The sequence below is a fragment of the Streptopelia decaocto genome (assembly GCF_964273445.1).
Source record: "Streptopelia decaocto genome assembly, chromosome: 1".
Taxonomy (NCBI): domain Eukaryota; kingdom Metazoa; phylum Chordata; class Aves; order Columbiformes; family Columbidae; genus Streptopelia; species Streptopelia decaocto.
In genome coordinates, this window is record NC_138663.1 from 183744161 (window position 1) to 183764590 (window position 20430).

The window sequence follows — 20430 nt, forward strand, 5'->3', positions numbered from 1 at the left end:
AAATACTAAAGAAATAAAAGTCAAAGGTTTAGGACACTAAAAAGATATTTTAGTTATGTAAAAAGTGGTTTAAAATGAAAGACATTTCATTTGTGGACACATAGGAGGAACCTACTTCACTAGGTAAGGGGATCTGCTGTTTGAAACACCTACTTCCAAACCTTTTGGATTCATAATGTTAACCCAACTCTCCCAGCCAGTGGTGCAGTTATTAAGGGCTGAAATTATCTGCTTCACAGCTGAAATCTCTCTCCCCTGCTAAGTGAGGTCAGGTCAGGCCAGTCCTTTAGAAAAAACAATGCCAATGTGATGTTCTAAGAGTTTCCCTCCAGAAGACTCTCAACACAGCTGTTGCATGGCCCAGCTTGGCACGTTACCCATGGAAGAAAAAACAGTTACCTGTCAGCACAGAAGCATCAAACCCCATGTCTTCTATGGCAGCCCTTAATTCTTCTCCATTAGTGACAGCTGGATCATAATGTATGGTCCCAGTTCTGTCAGACAGAGAAACAGCTATACGTTGCACTCCTTGTCTCTGTGATATGGTCCCTTCTATGGACTGTACACAGGAATTGCAGGTCATGCCATCAATCCTAATGACAGCCGTGCATGTCGTGTCTTGCAGAGTCTCTCTGAAGTGATCATGTAGCAAAGCAGATGGTGGAGATGCTCCCTTATTAACTTCTGAACCATTAAGGAGACATACTTTAAAGTTTCCAGGTGGAAGGGATTCAATAGCTTGCTGCAAAGCTGACAGGGTAATTAAATTTGGGCTATACTCTACCACAGCATGTTTATGCTCCAAAGACACTTTAATACTTTGTATGCCAGGAAGATCAGATATATTTCCTTCAATGTTTCTGACACAGGACTTGCAGTGCATGCCTTCTATTCGTACAGCCACTGTAGCTGTGCCACTCGTCTTGGCAAGCAGAGGATCCACCCCATCACTCTTGAGACCTGCTGGTGTCTCCTTGGGGTTTGCATTCTGCAGGACCCCAAGACTGAGGACACCCAGCTTCACAGGGGCTGATTTACTTTTAACGGTGCAGTCATACCCCAGGTTACTGATATGGCTCTTGAGGTCATCAGGCTGAATGATGTAAGGATAGTAAGCAACAATTGCTTCCTGGTTATCAAGTGACACCTTGATTTTCGCCACACCATGCAGTTTCCTAATATTTCCTTCAATGTTGGTGACACAGGACTGGCATGTCATGCCTTCTACCCGAAGCTTAACTACTGCTTCTTTCAAGGACGACAAATTTACAGTTGCTGTTGTCAGCTTCTCTTCCACTATGCTGGCGTCAAAGCCCATATCCTGAATTTCCTGGCAAATCTGTTCAGGACTTATTTCCGACTGCAGATACTTTATTACAGCGTTGTTCTGTTCAAGGGAGACTCTAATACTCGCAATGCCCTTCACCTTGGATATTCGGCCTTCGATGGATTGCACACAAGATTGGCAAGTCATTCCCACAATGTTCACGGCCACAGTGTGTTCTTGGGAAGATGCAGAGGTGACAGTTTCAAAGCTCTCCTCGTAGCCCATGTTGTCAAAAGCAAAATTGTGTTTCATTGTAGGCTCCAGCTCACAGCCAGGAGGAGAATCAGTGTTGGACAAAGCCTAAAGAGCAAGAGGAAAAATAAAAATAAAATGCATGTATCTTTAGCATTGTGGAAGCACCAATATTCTGCATGTGCTCTCAAGCACATACAAGAAGTTTTCTCAAGTCAGTCTACTCTGCCAAAACACTTCACAATGTTAAATTACACTTCCAATATATTACCATTTAGCTACATCCACAGTGATGAATCAGGCCTCTGACAATACTCCTAAGCAGCAATTTGAAAAATATTCACTAGGGATATAAGAGCAAAATTGTCCCAGTATCTCCAATCCAACCATTTAAAACTTGAGCTGTCTGCAGCCACAGGGCATTTTCACCGTGCATCCCAAGCCCTGCTCTCCAGAGCACACTGTCACCTGCACCAAGGGTCACAGCATCGTGTGCTGAATGTCCCGCCGCAGATGTCAGAAACCAGCTCAGTTTGTCCCACCTGCTATTGCTCAGCGGGAGTTCAAACCAAACCAAATCAAATGCCCATAGAAAACAGAATCAAGAATTTGCCGAGGGCCTCAAACAAGCTGGCATAGGGAGGACCAGTTGCATGATGTCTGAAGATCTGTATACAGGCACACAAGGACCTGTGCTGTCTGCTTATATACACATCTTTATGTTAAAATCTGTATCTGACAAAAATCTTTAAAATACACAGACCTATATACAGATACTTCCACTACAGCTTAGTTTCATTGACCTCTTTGTGAGGCACCTAAAAAAGACCACACATCGAGCTGCAAGAACTCACAGGTTTGATCCAACACTGATTTTCAGGATGTAATGGCCAGTATCGAAGTAGAATGGCCAAAAGTGGACTATCCATCAGCCACATCACAGGTTCCATAGTATTGAGATTCTACAATTTAGTGCATTCAACAAAATTGAAAAAGAAATATTAAAAAACAAAACAAAACAAAAATAACCCCTACAATGGCAACGCTTCTTGCAGAACAGGTAATCAGAACACAGACTCCATCATCAAAGGGAATTGCTGGTGACGAGTGATAAGGAAGATTGAGAAAGTGAGCGACAAGTCCCAGATTGTCAGGTTTCATGGAAAGAACATCAAAATTCATGTCTGTGACTTAAGGCAGTTTTAACTATTAAATATCTAGGTGCAGGCTACTGTGATGAATCTGTTCACTTGCCTGCAAAGCCACGTGCTCTCCACCAGTCAACAAGGCACCTAACGCGGGGCATTAGTGCAGGAAGGGGGTCACCAGATCAGGTTCAGTACCTCAGATCTTGTTCCTACCACTGACAAGAAAACTCCCTCCTTGGTACCACAGCACAGATGAGAAGCATTTAGGCCACTTATTAACACTAGACTGCATCCAGTTTGTTTGACGCAGTATTCAAAATTCATTAACTTGATTTTGTTTCATGCTTAGACAGCTTGGGAGTAATGAGGTCTGGGGTCATGACCAAAACGGCAAAAAAATTAACATGAGAAATTCTCTTTCAGCCTTCTCCATACTGTATTTATTAGAACAGGAGGAGGAATGAGCAACTTCAACCTTTCAGCATTATGGGGCAGCCCCTCGCTATCCCAGCCACAAGCTCTGCTCCCGTGCCCCCTCCCTCTCTGCTTGGTGTCAAGGCAGCACTCTGGGGATGCTGGAGAAGAAGAGTCACAGAAATATTTTAGGCCAAAGACGCCTTTTACCTCTCCCTCCCACAAGCCTGGCAGCACGTTCCCCTCTCCTTGCCGTTCCCAGAAGTGACTGAAATCCCCAAGGTACACGGAAATGTGCAGCCAGGCCCTCCTTTCAAAACAAAATATATATAAACAGTTAATCGGGCCTCCCCGCAGAGGTGGTTCCCCATGTTAGTGCAAGCGAAGATGCTTATTTCCTCCTATTTGTGCATTCCCACAGTTTAAAATAATCATACAGCATTGTTTATGGAAAAGAAGCGAGTCTGAAAATGAAAGCAGTTTCTCATCCACCACATTTCAAATGCTGCTTAAACTCAAACATGCATTTATTGTTATTTCTACCTCAGTAAACATTATTTGAATATTGTTCCTTGCCTCCTCTTCCCTATCTCCTGTTCCCAACCCCCCAAGAACACTTTGCTGGTGGTGGCCAACTGTCCTTATCACAAACATCCAGTAAAGAGAAAATCTGTGTGCAAGTCACCCTGTACGTTTACTTTGGCTCATATGACAAAGGCATTTGCCTTCTGCATCCTTTGGCAAAACAGCCTGAGAGACGAGTGAGACAAACACCCTCCGTTCTCCTGCTTCCCTTTGCCATGTTTCTGGCCACCACTTGCAGATGAAACCAAGGAACTATCACAGGTCTTATGTCCTCCCATGTGTTCCCTCCACGCCCACACTCACCAACCATCTCAGTCTTCCTAGGTACCCAGTAGTATAAAATAAATTAAAATTAAATGAATTAAAATATTAAAGGGTATTTCTCATCCTCCAGTCTTTTGAAAAGCATAAAAGCCAGGATTGATTCTACTATTTAATGCATTGTAAGCCACAGAAACATCAAAACTTGGCCAGCACTTTTCATTTTGGATAAAACGCTATCCCAACATTCAGAAGAATTGGCAGAAAACCTTGTTTGTTACTTGACAAACCTAGATGTTTATGCTCTGCAGAAGAAAAATCCTTGCACACAAATTTTCAATTTGCACGATAAAAATTAGACAGAGGAAATGGATATTAAAAAATGCAAAATAACATTTAAAAATCTCTTAAAAATCAACACAAAACAAAGCAAAAAGTTAAAACCACTACAAATACCAAATCATTAAAGAATCTCTTCCCCCAAACCAGAAATGTGCACAGGTTCAAATACAGTATTTGCCAAGTCCTTCAGTATTGATTAACAGCTTAAAAAAAAAAAAAATACACCTATGTGTGTATTTGCGAGGGGGTGTTTCTATGCTAGATCAGAGGCAAACAGGAGGTTCACACCAGGACACAAAGACAGGCATGTAGAAATGTGCCTGTAGTTTTCCTCAAGGCACACACTAGGTCTCAAAAGAGGTTTCCTGACACCCGCTAACACCCACACATAACATGGCACCTGTGAGGCTGTGTAGTAACTCAGAAACACCATCTGCAAGAGGATCACAGAAGCAATCACCTCCAAAAATGCTGAAACAAGGTGTCTGGGATTCCCAGGAGCTGCCTCTCCGTGCTTCTGCCTGTAGAGAAATCTCAATGAAATAAAGAAAATGCATCTGTCCTGGCACCCATATGGGAGCGTGAAAGAACCGGCTGCGATTACGGACACTTGCACCAAAGGAGACCTCCTTGCTTTTAAGGGGAGGTGTACACCAACCCTGTTTGCTCTACCAGTCTCACACATATCTTTACAGTGACTATGTAAAAAATATGTAAATAATGAAAACAAGAAATCAGAACAATTCTTTCCTTCTGCCGTTCTGCACAGAAAAGTTGTAACTCAAAATGCGAAGCAGAGACAGGATCTAGTCTAAAAGTGAAGAATCCCTACAGAAAGCAGTGTTATGAAGCTCATTTAAACAACACAGGAGACCATTGACCCAGAAGCAGCAGTAGGTGGAGAGAGGTTTAAAGGAAGCGCCAGAGCTGGATGGAAAACATTCACATCTAACAGCTGTAAACCCAACCTAAGAGGAGTAGCAACTGAATCTGTTGCTGTGCATGAGTGTGGCATCTGAAGCCCAGCTCCCAGCTTGAGGGTTTCAGAGCAAACCCACTGGCATGAGGACAAATCCTTGCTGCCCCAGATGGGAGCTGGAGCACTTATACCTGCCCCAAGGCAAAGCAGGGCTTGGGGGCAGCGGGAGGGGGCAGATCCAGCTCCCCACCCTGTCTGCCTCCATCCAGAAGGAAGGAGATCATCCACCAGGAACAAGCCCTGGGGCTGGACTAACTTTTTGGGAAAGCATGGAGGTGGAGCAGGGCAGGGAGACTGTGTTGGATTGGGAGGAACCAGTCTCGAGCCCCGTTTTGGCACATAGCTCTTGGCATTACAGCTTCCAGAGCTTGGCGGCGGGTCCGGTGGGAAAGGTGGCCATTGTTCATGACCTGTGTGGTTGGTGAGGTAAAACTTCTCCATCAAGGGCTGTCCTCAGAGGCCTGGCATCAGGCTGCCCCACTATCCCCCAAAATGGGCTATTACTTTGGGATCCTCCCATCCAGGAGTGCAAAGGCCAAGGGTTTAATGCAGCAGCGAGGGGACACAGAATAAAAGTAAGGAAATCAACTGAACTGGGAAAAAAACCCAAAGAACAACAACAAAAAAAACCCCACAGCACTGGGTGAGACCTTCCCATATAGCACATGGTGACCAGCATCCTGATAATGGAGGCAACCCCATGGCTGTAAATTCACCAAGGTTTGCACCCTCCTCAACTGTGCACCCTGGCTGCTAGCCAGGCCACCATGCTCCCTCCACCCTTGTGCTCCATGGTCGCCTCGTGAGGTTGCTTGTCACAGAGAAAGCCATCCCTCTCCCCGCTCACCCCATCCCAAGAGGTGCAGCCACCTCTGAAACACCAGTGTAAAGCTCCCAGGCCATGCTGGGTGCACCCTGCGGCTCCCCAAGCATCACCCACACTGAGATCCAGCACGGCTCCTCGTGGGCTGGCACTGCCCTGCCACCCTCCTTCCCCTGGCCTGCAGGGATCCCAGCTTTCACATCCTGAAATTCAAGCCCAGCCTCCTCACACCAACGCTGAGCAGGCCCATCCCATTGAGCTCCTTGCCCTCTGCCTCTCCCCATCTGCTCATCCATGAATGCTGGACCTCACTGAACCTCTCGCCTGGTGACTCCAAAGCTTTTGGGCTGCTCTGATCCCCATATCCCCACTATGGCCCTCTCACTTTCAAGCACACAGCTGCCAAAGAATTCCCTTATCTGTGTGGCTGTTTTACCTTTCCTGCTTCATTCTTTCACAACTTGCTGATTCATGGCTTTGGACTCAGGCAGGCAGTAACACACAACTGAAAAGCCACATACTACTAATTAAATACTTGAGATGCTTTCTCAGTTTATTATAGGCAGCCAGTGAACAACAAAACAAGGGCAGAGCAGCCTCAGGAACATCAAAGGTCCTGAGTCTTCAATTTTGTACCTATAACAGCAGCACTTCTGACTGGGCAGAAATAGAACCCTCATCCTCCTTCACAAGTTTCAGTGCAGCTTGTCCAGCCATCTTGTTAGCACATATTGTTTGAATGTACTAGATCTTAACTGGTTGTTCTTCCTTCCCTCTTGCCCCAAATCAGCAAATGTCAGTAGCTACTCTTTTCATTGTAACACACCTTGTTATTTTTCAAAGAGCTCCTCAGTCTTAAAGAAGGGAAAACCCACCCTCTCCACCTGGAAATCAAGATTCAATGAAAGTATTACTTTAAAGCAGCCTTTATGGTGTTTTTGTTTTCAAAATACAAAGTAAGTTCCCCTAATTCTTCAGCCAAGGAACTGCTATTCACCATCTGGGAACAGGTTTCTCCAACAGTACAGGCAATGGGGAAAGATTTTGGGAGTTGCAGATGGCCTTATTGAAACGATTCCTACACATGCTGGGGTTAACAAACCTTAGAGACCCCAACAGGTACTTTTAAATTAAAAGGAGCTATGTAAACCACATTTGGTTTAGTGGGAAAGGGGAAAGCCTTGTTGTAAACGTATTGTTTCTAATTTTGAGTTAAAATATAGCAAAACACTTTGCGGTGTTCTTCACGGCTCCAGTACAAGCAACACGTAAATCCCAGTGAACTGGGTACAGAAAAGAGATCCTTTGGTAGAACCAAGTCATTTATGTCATGATTGATCTCTAGCAAACATTAAGAAGTAAATCAAGGCCAGAAAAGCCTTCAGGTATATTTGTTTTGTCCTGGCTGTAATTTCATTCCAGTCTGGCACTTTTTAAGCCATCTTAAGCGTACGTTCTGAGAGTTTATTTTCCTTAAATATACACAATATTCACTGATCCAACTACATTGCTATAATTTACATACCTTTTAAATAGCAAAAACTCTTTTTAAAATAATAAACATCATCATGTTTTTATCAGCATCGATCTTTCTAAGCCTCTTCTCCACAACAGTTAATCTCCAAAAATACCATAGTTACACGCAACACTAAATTTTAAAAAAAAGTTGCCATAGATGTATTATCAAGAACTTTCACTAACATCCACTTGGTAGTTACAAATAAACTACTTACCTACAATTAGGGCCTTCTACTGTTTCTGTGATTTCTGCTATTACAGAGAATAACCTGGTATGGGCTGCTGTCAAACTGCTCAAGCAATTGCAGTTCAAAAGGAAAAATATTAATACGTTTCCCTACTAAGAATCACCATTCTGTGTTATTAGAGATGGAGCTGAATAAATCCCTATCAGTTACTACAGCATAACTCATCACTTACATCTGCTTTCAAAGATTACTTTCAGAATATCTCCAGAGGGCTTTGCATTTGTGTGCTGCTTGTTCTGGGGCAGGCAACCACAATTAGGTAAAGAAGGTTTAACCTCCTTTAATTTGCAACCTGCATCCAACATGCTTTGCTTTAAATTCTCCAGTTCAGAAACCCCTCTTCCCTCCCAACACACACACCAGCTCACTGACCTTTCTTTCAACTGTATGGACTCCTGGGATTCTCATGGAGTAACTCTGCAGAAGTTTCTCTTCTCTCTGCAAGTTACCACTTGCTTTTAACGGAGATCCTGTCTTGTGCTTTTCACCAATAATCAGTAGTTCAGGCACATCGTGAGCTGCCTGCCGCTTACGAATAGACACCAGGGTTATGTTTTTGTTGTTTAAAGTCTCTAAGCAGGACAGCTCCTTTTTCATTTTATTGTCCGATTTTCTCTCCATTATCTTTCTGGGCTTTAAATATTGCAACGCCAAAGGAAAGCTTCATGAGAGCAGCTATTTGCTGTTTTATCAGCCACAATTCTTTCAGCTACATTTACAATGGCCTGAAGAGCTCTGCCCATCTAATCAACATGCTCATTAGGCATTCATCATGAAATCCCTGCTGTAACCTGTGATCTTTGTGTACGCTGCTCGCTGCACTCGGCTACCTGCTTTTCCTGCCAGTTTAAATGTTTCCCACCAATTGCCATCCCCGCGCTGGCCAGGCTCCCTTCCACGCCGCTAATCTTTGCACTCGGCGTTGCAGTAAGCTCAGCTCAGCCCAGCCAAGGCCGCCTTTCACAAGCAAGTCAAACATGACCTGTGTGCAGCAGCCAGTGCATAATTAACCCAGCCAGCCCAGCATTAGCTCCTTGTGGCCATGTGCATAATAACAGCTCCTGCAAAGGGCAATGCCGTCCCACTTCTTTCTTCTGCGAAATTGCCGGGGATTTCTTGTTTAAAATGTGGTCCCCTCTAACTCTGAAAACATGCCTATGATTATATGATTAGATAAGGTTCCTAGACTGAAGGTCTTTCACTCATTTAGGGCATGAGAATATTCATTCTTTGTTTCAAGAAGGGAAAAAAAAAAAGTATAAACAGTACACTACACATTTTTAAAATGCACATCTTTACGTTCACCAAGCTTTACTACAAAACAAACAAAGCAAATTCAACCAGCAATTAGTGCCAGAAAGTAAAGAAAAAAAAAAAAATTACCTTTCACAAACTCAGTTCCCCTTAAATCCTCTGGGCAGCTACAGGAACATCTAATTTAGACAGCCACACAAGTGATGGGTACCATCACTACAAGTGCCTTGAGCCAAATCTGGGTATATTTTGCTGGGATTGTCTGCACCAAATTCACAGCTCTGAGCTCCCTTGGTGAGGGGGACCTGCAGTTCCCTAAACCCGTGGCAGTGCGGTCCACTTCTGAAGACACCCCTGAACAGGGACACCTAAACCATGGCCATGCAGGGAATTTATATAATATAGCTGATGTGTCATCAGTTCACACCCTCCCTGGCTATGCAGTGACCTCACTCACAGGTAAGCCTTAAAATACTTGCTTTATATTTAATAGGGAGCTCTTGGACTTGTTGGAAAAAGTCACCAAATTTAATCCCATGCAGAGGTTGGCACACAGGGCCAAGATCTCAGCATATCTGTCACACCACGAAAACCTGAGAAATAGAGGCCACTCCACCTGCCTGGCGGGACAAATTCAGATTCTTTTTACTTTCAAAAGCAGAGGTACAGTCCCTCACATTGTTGCCACAAAGACAGTAGACCAGAAAGCCACCATACAGGACACTGGCATCCTGGCTTGTCCTCCTGTCATAACCTCTCCACAAGGATGAAACTTCCACTCTGCTCACACCATCTAGTTCTTGACTCCAGAGTTAAGAACCATCTTTGGACAAAGAAAGTCTTCTGCCAGTGAAGCAAAACTCAAAATACTGTTGTAGCACTATTTTGTATCATTGTCTTAATGTAAAAGACCAGTGATAATATTAAACTTTAAAAAAAAAAAAAAAAGGTTCCTTCAAAATATTTTGAGAAATGGCCCTTCTAAAGACTATTACTACAAACAGGAATGCATCTGTGCTTGTTCTGTATTTATGAATAAAACTGATTAAAAACTTACCTGAATTCAGATGGACTACTTATCTGAAAAACTGTGTTAAAGGTGAAATATTTTCAGGATTACTGATTTTAACTGTTGTTGAAACAAGCAACTAAAAATTTTACAATCTGACTTAAGTGAAGACATTTCATTACGATGTCTTTAGATACTAACACTACATCTCCATACTGAAGATACATATATATTTAAAATTTGGTTTTGTCTTTCTAAACCAAAACAAATCTAATCTCAAATCAAAGATATTAAAAAAAATCAGCTCTGTGTCCTAATGTCAAATAATGGAAATTTCATATTCTAGAATGTCTTAGGGAGCACAAATTCCAGTTTCTGGCCACCTCTAAAGTATATGCTTGGTCCACTCACCTCAAACAGTATCTTTGCTAGTATAAATATCCCAAAATCTACCTAGCATGTTTCTACAAGTAACTAATATTTATGAAATTATTTTATGATAAAACATACTGTAAAAGCAAGTTGGGGTTTTTTTGTTTCTTCATTTCAGGTTCACCAGTAAAGCTCAACTTAGGCTGACAGAATAAAGAGATGTTTAATAAGTATCTTCTCTCTGATTGCCCTCACTCATCCTTTTTTTTTCCCCAACTTCTGAGAAACTCTAACATAAAAATCTGTTTGTTTCTAAAAGCAGTGAAGTTCTTACTTAGTGTCCCATAGTCTTCTGCCTTTGGCAGAGTCCTGAACACTGATTTGGAGGTAGAGAAGAAACACATGAGGTTGCACTTTGAACACCTTCCATTTACAAGGTATTTACCCACATTAAAAAGAATTACTTGGCTGGAAAAAAGGCTGGGGAAAAAAAAGTTCTTCAGATGAAAGAGGCATAAGATACATTTCAACCAGCCTAACTGCTTTAAAACACCTGGTTTAGCTGCAGGTTCAAGCAGAGCTATAAGGCAATGGCAAATGAAACCCGTGCAGCTGAGTTACAAGCACCAGCTCTTGGAAGATTAAGTACCACTCGCAAAGCAGAAACCGCTGAGCATCTCATGAAACAAACAACAATTTCTATTTACCTTAATACACCAGACAAAAGCTCAGAGGTCCTGGCCCATCCCAACCACTCCACAAGTCTCTTGTGGTTCGGGGCAGCTCAGGCAGGGATCCGATGTCGGCATCTCAAGGGTGGCAATGTCTGAAGCAGCTGCTTGGGTTCACCGCTGCCATCGCCTGCTGCTGAACTCCCACAGTCTGCTCCTGGTCTCCAAATTGTTTTCCCCATTCTGGCTCAATTAGTTGCCCCTTTAGGGTTAATGCTAATTGTGTTAGCTGCAAATTGGGGGCGAGCATTTCGGTTAAGGTTGAAATAAGAAAGGCAATGTTGCCCGCCTCATCTGACAACAGTATCGTGCCCTGGTTCAAGGCCAGATTTTGCACAGCTTTGGAGTTTCAAAAGGAAGAATCACACAAGTTTGGTAGCGTGAGATTTAGATGGCAAATAGAAAATATTCCTACTCCCTTCACAGCTCTCTGCTAGCGTCAGGCAGAGACGTTGGCATCTCCATGTCAGAAAATGCAGAACATCCCAAGAAAATGAAATCCCTTTGACTTCAAGCCTCAAGAGCTGATAAAATAAGAGCTTCCCCCTTTACATTACCTGTTATTATTGGAGAACATGCTAAACACACAAGAACTACGTGTCTTCAGGCAAATTATGCTTCCTGAGTGCATTCATCCGCGGCTTTATAGGATGATCTGGCCCACGACTAATCTCTCTGGCTCCTTGTCCAAAGAAAGAATCTGAAAATAGTCCTAACAATGCCTTGAAAAAAGAGAAGCTTGGGCTCAGGGAAAAAAAAAGGGGGCCTGGAGGTAAGAGGATCATATTGCCTTAATCTGACAGACAGAGATGAGGAACCAGTTCAGATTCATGAACAACATGTCAGTGCAAAGAGGGATGTATTAGTACTAATACAGCACTCCAGAAATCCAGTCTGCCTTTGAATGTTAATCATTTTCCTACTTTCCTCAGACAGAATTTTAAGCCACCGAAATACAATCCACCCTGAGGCACACAATGTTACGAGGCTTAAACCCAAGCAATTTCACATTTGACAGTATTCTGAGTCCTTTTTAATTTGTCTTCAGGATGCAGTCAGCTAAAATGTTTGAACTTTTTCCCTGTCGTAATAGACTGACTTTGTTTTTTACACATATGATGCAACTGCAGGAACTGGAGCTTTAAGGAAAAAAAAAAAAAAAGCACAGCATTGCAAAGCTCTTAGTTACATCACAAATAACAGTGCTGGTAATTCACAGTTATCAGCAAATTGTTAACAACATTGCTTGGGGGAGGAGCCCAGGAAACACCCAGCCCTTGTGTGAAACAAGTATTTCTGCCCTGTCAGTGTGCTCTTTAAGTGAAAAGAAAGGTAGTTAGTAAATATATGCACTTTTTCTTCAAGCAAAATCCCTGTGCTTGCTCAGCAGTCATTTTTCAGTCCTACTAAGCAGCACAAGCCTCACACTTCCCCCATGCAATCAGCTGCAGCTGAAAGTTCAGTGGAAGCTTGGTCAGGTTCACGGTACATAACTACGTCCTTGACTTCTCCAAACTCACTGACATACTTGTTACAGAACATTTTTTTAAAAGCCCATACCTTTTTAGCATTGAAGAGGTGACAAAACTCCCTCTTTACCTACATTCGCTCCTAGTTTTTAATCGAGAAATCAGAAAAAAAACTCTTTGCCCACAGTCCTAAGAAAACTGGCAGCCATCAGATACACAAGTGTTTCTACAGTACGAATGGTACACAATATCTTACAACAGATGAAGAAGCACAATCATAAGTAACATTCTTTCTCACACTAAAAGAAAAAAAGAAACCATACATAACTCTGAAATACAAAGAAGAGAATTCCTACCTGCCATGAATAAAATTGCTTTTGAGTTGATGGCCTCATTTCAGATCAAATCAGCCCAGACTTCGGCTTCAGTTTTTCAGGAATAAGACTCAATCTTCTCTAAATATTTTTTAAAAGTTTGCTTGCTCTAAACAAGCAAAACTCAATAGATTATCTCTTTTGTAACAGGGGCCCAAAACACGTACTGTTTTTTTTTTCATTCCACAGCTCCAAATACGACTGCAAATTGTGTGGACTTGGTACTTTGTCTGCTTTTAGCAGTGTTGATTTCATTATGATAATTACTGTTATCTGTCTGTTTATACTGCAGGAATTTGTTTTCAAGTGCCTGGAAACTACCAGGTTGATGGTATTACCACAGGAAAAGGCACACCTTTTGGGTCAGGGTTTAAGTGCAAAGAACAATTTCAATCTGCATGAATGAATTCGAGTCCAGGTTTCCAGAAGTGTTCAGTGGCCTAGCAGGGGAAGAAGGCTGGAAGAACTTGCCGGGCAATGCCACAACAAAACAAGTATTTTCACTTCTGTGTTTCCCACTTAATTTTCTGATGTACACGCTTTGCTTTTGCTCAGAGCTGGTTTTGGCTTGTGAAGTCTGAGCAAAAGCTTTTTTGAATTCATACAGAGAAAAAGGATTCACATTTAATCCATTTTAACTGCGAATAAGTAATATTACAAAAGTAACTATTTTTAAAGGGTATTTTGAGAAGACAGAAAAACCTGTTACTTGTGAGCTATACCAGTCATTGCTAAAGATCATAGCTTTTGCCACCTACATTTGCTATCCACATTTAGAAAAAAGACTCGAGTTCTTAATTCCATTTTTGTTTTGTGAATACTTCATACAGAAGTGGGAGATCACGAGGATCTCATCCCTCTTTCCCTTCTTTTCGTCCCTTTTGCTTATGGCCGACATTAGGAGAGGACCTTGCGAGTCGTCCCTGCGAACTGAGGCCTAGTGAGAGACTGAATCCAGCTCCGGTTGGCTGCAGAGTCCAGTCCAGGACTTTGGGTGCCGGCTCTGCAGTTGCTGAGACTTTCAAGATTGGTTTTGTATATTTTGTATTATTTTCTCTATTCTTATTAGTAGCATTAGTAAAACATTTTTAATTTTTCCAACTCTCTTCTCCCTGTCCTTCTTTCCCTCCCGATCGCCTGTCCTGAGTGGGAAAGGGGGAGAGGGAGGGGCAAAAGGGGGGAGGCAGGGGGAGAGGGGGTTAACAATACATCTACCAGGGTTTTATTGTCACCCCGCAATCTAAACCCTCGACAATTCCACAGTATTTGTTGTAGGGGTTTAAACATACCTTTTATCATTGTTTTGAATAAAGTGGTAAGTCTCTGAATAGTGATTTAAGTAAATGGGAAGACTGATTTTTTTTTTTTCCCAAAGTAAGGAGCCATTTACCCTGTAGCAGGCAAACTAATAGCAAACCCTAAGATGCTTTGCCAAATCCACAATTAAATCTTCCCCTGTACCGATCAGGAATGTAAGCCTATGATGTCTTAAGTGACCTCTGTATGTAACAGATATTCTCCAAACTGTCCCCAGTGGTAGAGTCCACACCGCTTAGATTTACTGTTAGCTCCTTGCCAGCGCTTGCTTCAAATCATTCTTGTGGTCATGTTTGACAGGCAGAGCAAAATATATCACTTTGATGAGACACCTGACATTATGTAACTAACATAAAGCACATTGTATTTGTAAAGCATGCAAAAAAAGACAAACGACCAAAGAAAAAGAAATGGACTGTAACTCTGATTTAAGCCTGTATTTCTGGTTCTACAGCCAGTGTGTAATCCCAAGTCAAACTGCCCAGCCTCTGAAGGAAAGGTTATTTCATTCCGTTTCATTTATATACACCACAATCAAGAAGAAAAACAGCGGAAACAGCATCTTGTGTTTACATTGCAGATGCCATGTCTAAAACTCAAACATACTTTCTTTGTTAGGACAGGACAGATATGTAAAGGCAAGCCCAAATTCAGTTTATCTTAACGGTAGTTTCTGGCTGTATTATCCTGGCAAAAACCACCTCTATATAGAAAGAGAGGAGTTTCATCGATTCCCACATCACTAAGATTGTTTGATAGCAGCAGCCCTCACCACAGCATCTGGGCTTCTCCAGCATAATGTCCTGAGCAGAGTCCTGTCTGCTTTCTTAGCATTCCAGGCAAAATTCTGCTTGGACAGTAGTTTCCACTTTCTACATCATATGTTTCGTTCTTTTACTCCTCCTTTTCCCCCTCTCCCTGTGGATTTATTGCAGTTACTGAGTAGAAAAAGGCATGAGGGTTTTGGGGCCCTCTCTGTGATCTGACCCTCGCAGAGGGTAATCTCTTGGGTGACCCTATAGCCACAGGGGCTCAGAAGCAGCCCAGCCAGGCTGGCACAAATGCCTTCCCCATGTGTCCTCTATCACTTGCCCTCGCTGCCAAGACAAGGCTCCAGTCCTCCTGTGAGTGCACAAACCAGGGCACTGCTCACACACCACAACCTCAGCATCACCGTACTCACGGTGACAGGAGGGTCCGGTCATCCAGCGGCAGGGGCCTCCCTAAATTTTGGATTCTTCCCGATCTGGAGATGAATGAAGCTCTGCCAGCTCTCCGTCTGTTTCCCTCCACCACAGCAGGCAGAAGTCCCCTCTGATGGGGACACTGCAGGCGCAGGGGGCAGAGGCTTTGCTGTTCCCAGTTGGCAGAGGTCCAAACTGCAATGTATGTGAGCTGCTGTTTAGCTAATGTATTTTTCTACAAAAATCCAGTTAATTATTTGCTCTTCAGGGCTGGAACTATTACAGCACTGCCCTGTCCAGGCCTAATATCTCACATGAACTTACAGTCAACTCTTAAGCAAGAGCCACGGGCAGGAAGGTACCAGGTCCTATCAGTGGACAAAACACGCTTCCAAGTGACCCTGAAAATACATGGTGCTTGCCTGAATAGAGCCATAGTGACTCAGTGCAGAGGCTTATAGAAACTGAGGGGAGAAATAAAAAATAAAGATGAAAACATATTTGCTGCTATTTTTTTTTCCTCCTGGAATGAATACCTGATAATAATTCCCTTTTACATTGAGTAAAACCCGCAGCCTATAACAAGTCATGGGGAAGAATTCAGGTGGAAATGTCAGAACTAAAGTGGCAGCCAGGGATGAATGTATCAACACAAGAAACTCCGCTACTAATTTACGCATATAAACATATGCTTTGAAAAACATCTAAAGGAAATGGCAATACAGCCCAAACCGCTTTCTGTTTACAAGTATTTTTATCTGAAACATTTAACACCTGGATTGAAATATGCAGTTAAAATCCTGCTTTCAAATACAGATGGGTTTTCTCAGGTTGTTTTCTGTGGCATGCATACTGACTCATCACGACTCAGACTCACTGTAAAAACAGTGTTTGTTTATTGCATGAGCACACAGAGGAAACTGGAGACATATGACTCCCAAAGAAAGAGTTCATAGGAGCCTGCAGTTGGGAGAAAAGGGAAACACAAGAAAGCATTCCAACAGTGAAACCGAGGGTTTTTTCAGCTCTCGACAATCCTGTCATTTCCAGAGTTCCTCTCAGTCTGTTCTCCAGACAAAGAATGTTTCTTCCAAGGACCCATTTAGTCAAAACCAATGCATTCCGCAGCTCAGTATAAAAGAAGGTAACCATCCTGAGAGTTGCTGAGCAACCTTCTGAGATTTATTAACTGCCCTCAATTCCCGGGAAGCAGAGATGCTAATCCATGGAAATTCAGGCTCAATTCATTTATTATTCCCTCCTGGTACCTCTGCTTGTTGAAAGAAAAGGTAGAGCGGCAGGGAACTACTTTTAGCAGCTCTAGTTCCCCTCCCAGAAGAGAATCTTTAATTGAATCTGCCCCATGGGAATATCAACAACCTTTCAAGCTTTCTCCGTCCACAGAATAGAAATAAGTCGGAGGAGGTGACAAGGCACAGTGCCTGCATCTCTCATGTCTGAACTGGCCAAACAGTCTCCTCCAATAACTGTAACTCCCTTCTGTCCTGCTCCACAGCCAGTTTCTGGCTCCTTTCTCTTTTGTCGATCAGTGCCAAGAAGCCAGACGTGAGCACAGAATGCAAATCCTGCCTCGTCCTGGCTTCATGTGAAACAATTTGGATTTTCATCCAAACAGCACTCTGCCTTGCTCCCTGAAACAGGCAAAGAGAAGCATGCACAAACACACGTGCTCAAATGCACCCTGAACAAATTACTGCAGGGTGCTGTTTGTTCAATATGTGAACCCTTTAAAATCTGACGATGGACATGCCTATCTCAGTAAAAATTTCACACTGTGAAGTTCTGCAGCTTCCCAAGCATCTTCACAGTTGATTTAAACAAAATGTTAAGATACTACTAGGAAAGAAGCGGTCCTTCATCACCCCCATCATGTCCTGATTAGGCACAGATGGCCATAAGGACACTAGTATCTGCATAAGGGAGAAGAAAAAGCAAAAAGAGTTTGAGTCTGCTATCACAGTCGCTCAAAAATAGTCCTCAGCCCCTCTAGAATCCCAAACTCATCGCTGAAAAAGCTGGGACTTAAGGTGAGTCTACACGCTATTCTGCAAGCACAGCAATGTTTTAAGTAGGGCTACATTAATTGCCATCCCATTTCTGCCCACGCTCTGCGTTGCTTGAATATATTTCCTTCACCCACCTTAAAAAATGGCAAACATTTTGATTTTTCCTGCTGATGACTTTTTAGGAGAACTAACAGAAAAGCTAAAACACTGGCACAATCTACAGGATTAAACTCCAACAGTGCAACTGATTTTTTTTCCTACAGGGCCCTTGCCCAGCTGGGACAATTTGTATGAAAATAATCTTCAGGTAATCAAAAGCTATGGCTTCAACCTGCCTAAGTTGCCTGGTGATACAAATAAATGTGGCTTGTAGGAGCTCTTGCAAAAATTCTGTGTAGATCCAAGCTGCTTAATTCTTCATTGCTTCTGCCAAAAAAAAGGGCAGCTTTTGCTCACATATACATGGTACGAGCACCCACACCCTAGAGCATCCAGCTCGAAAGTAAAGAGGACAGTTAAAAAATTTAGCAGAATTGCTTGTACTTAGCAACTTTAATATTACAAATCAGTAAAAACAACCCTATAGTGTTTTGTCCTAGACATATTAGTGCCACAGTTTATTTCCAGTACTTGTTTTTTTGCTTCACAAATATTTAGTACTCAACTGGTGCAACTTTCGTTCTGCCTCCTGAACAACAAATGTACTGTAACATCTAACAGCCTATCACAAGACACATTCAAAAAGAAAAAACTTACTGTGTATATGAATGATCTAAGATTTCTTCTGCTAAAAACAGGCCCAGGCATTTTGGTAGCTAAGACAGCAGCCCTGAATGAGAGACGCAGTGCTACACAGTGCAGTTTCTGAAAGAAAGTAACAAACTGTACAAGAAAGTATAAAAGACCACATGACTGTCATATGAATACCCTTACACAATATTAATCCAGTTTCTTTGTGTTATTACTTGCCAGTGGCTTTATTTTCCCAATTTACTCATTTGTATGTGGAGTACTCAGCAAGAATGAGAGTTACAAATATATACTTTAAAACTGTCTCAAATGCCTTGAAGGCTTGTGCACCACACACAGTGAGTGAGTGGATCCTGCTCTTTGCTCTGAATACCACTCCTTTCAGAAGACCTGTTTGCAGGGATTTTCCTTAAGAGTAAGGACCTTAATAAGGAAAGTAATTAGAACAGGACAAAAATGCTTACAAAGGCAGCAAAACATTAAAAACCTGGTGCATCTCTGCAAAAGCAAAAACAAAGGCGGCTTCATGGCAAGGCTAGTTTGATTTCACCGGCATGTCAGCCTCGTGGAATTTATACAGAAAGTTTTTCATAGTGTTCTCACTGCTGGAGTAGGAACACCACAGAGAACTCAGCGCTGCTCTTGCTGAAATTACTGCCAGTACCCTAAATACATACATACAATATTGTCTGCTACATATGCATTGAGGTGGGGAAGTTGTTAAGTAGTGACAACTCAATTGCTCTGTGTTGGATGTTCACACATCAAAGGTTTCCCTTGCAGCCTGTAAGGCTGTCACCAATGCAGTTTTCATATTGCTTATGTCAGAAGCTAAACAGCTTGTGAATAAAATAGAAGTTAACATAAAAATTTTGAAAGTATTATTAATACATCAGTTTTTTTAATTACCACTAGATGGACTACAGAAAAAAAAATACTAAGATGATTAAGAGATCAGAGCACCTCTGCTCTGAGGAAAGCTCAGAGAGATGCAACTGCTCAACCTAGCAAAGAGAAGGCTTGGAGGGATCTTATTAATGTATATACATATCTGAAGGGAGGGTGCAAAGAGGATGGAGCCAAACTCTTTCCAGTGGTGTCCGGTGACAGGACCAGAGGCAATGGGCACAGACTGACGCACAGAAGGTTCCCTCTGAACATCAGGATTCGCTGTAAGGGTGACCAAACACTGGGACAGTTGCCCAGAGAGTTTGTGGAGGCTTCTTCTTGGAGATATTCAAAAGCCACCTGGACATGGCCCTGGGCAACCAGCTCTAGGTGGCCCTGCTTGAGCAGGAGAACTGGACTAGATCACCTCCAGAGGTCCCTTCCAATCTCAACCCTCCTGTGATTCTGTGAACTATAAATTATTAGAACTGAGAAAACCATCTGATACTCCCACCATCACGCAGATTTCTCCCTACAACAAGCAAGTGAACACTGTTTCCAAAACAAAAACAGACTTCCATGAAAAGGAAGACTGTCTGAGGTGACTACAAAACACAGGAAGAACTACAGTAGGAACATAGGTCATCACACAAAACATCTTTCTGATTGCTGAGTCAGGTCTGAGGAATGTGTAGTCTGAGGACTAGGCATGAGGAAGCAATTTTTTACAATGAGGGTGGTAAAACACTGGCCCACGTTGCCCAGAGAGGTGGTTGATGCCCCATCCCTGGAGACTTTCAAGGCCAAGCTGGAAGGGGCTCTGAGCAACCTGATCTAGTTGAAGATGTTCCTGCTCATTGCAGGGGGGTTGGACTTGGTGACCTTTGAAGGTCCCTTCCAACTCAAAATATTCCATGATTGTATGAATTTGTACCAGGATTGGCAGAGGTTTAAAAATTATCATTTGAACTTTTGTGACAGTTTGTGTCTGTAGCAACTCATGTAGATTTTTGGGAAAACAAACAAACACAAAACCAAAAAAATAAACAAAAAAACCCCACACATCTAAACCAGGCAGAGAGTACAAACAGATGCACCACAGCTTTTCTTCACATCCTTTTCTATCTAGTCTGGTTGTCTTGTGAAAAACTCTTCTTTTCCCCTGTTTAGCATCGGTAAGGATCTGGAAAAGTTATCTGGATCCTGAGTATCTATTTG

The 20430-nt window shown here is 42.5% G+C and overlaps 1 protein-coding gene across 1 annotated transcript in view; it reads right to left on the reverse strand.

Annotated features, from left to right (window-relative positions):
* ATP7B (ATPase copper transporting beta) overlaps positions 1–8458 on the reverse strand; it is a gene marked incomplete at both ends in the record, with an annotated part of 28935 nt that extends 20477 nt beyond the window's left edge. The window contains 2 exons of the mRNA XM_082060868.1: positions 400–1627; positions 8210–8458. Of these exons, the coding sequence (XP_081916994.1) occupies positions 400–1627; positions 8210–8458 (1477 nt within the window). The remainder of the gene's footprint in view (positions 1–399; positions 1628–8209) is intronic.
* Between the last annotated feature and the right edge of the window lie 11972 nt (positions 8459–20430).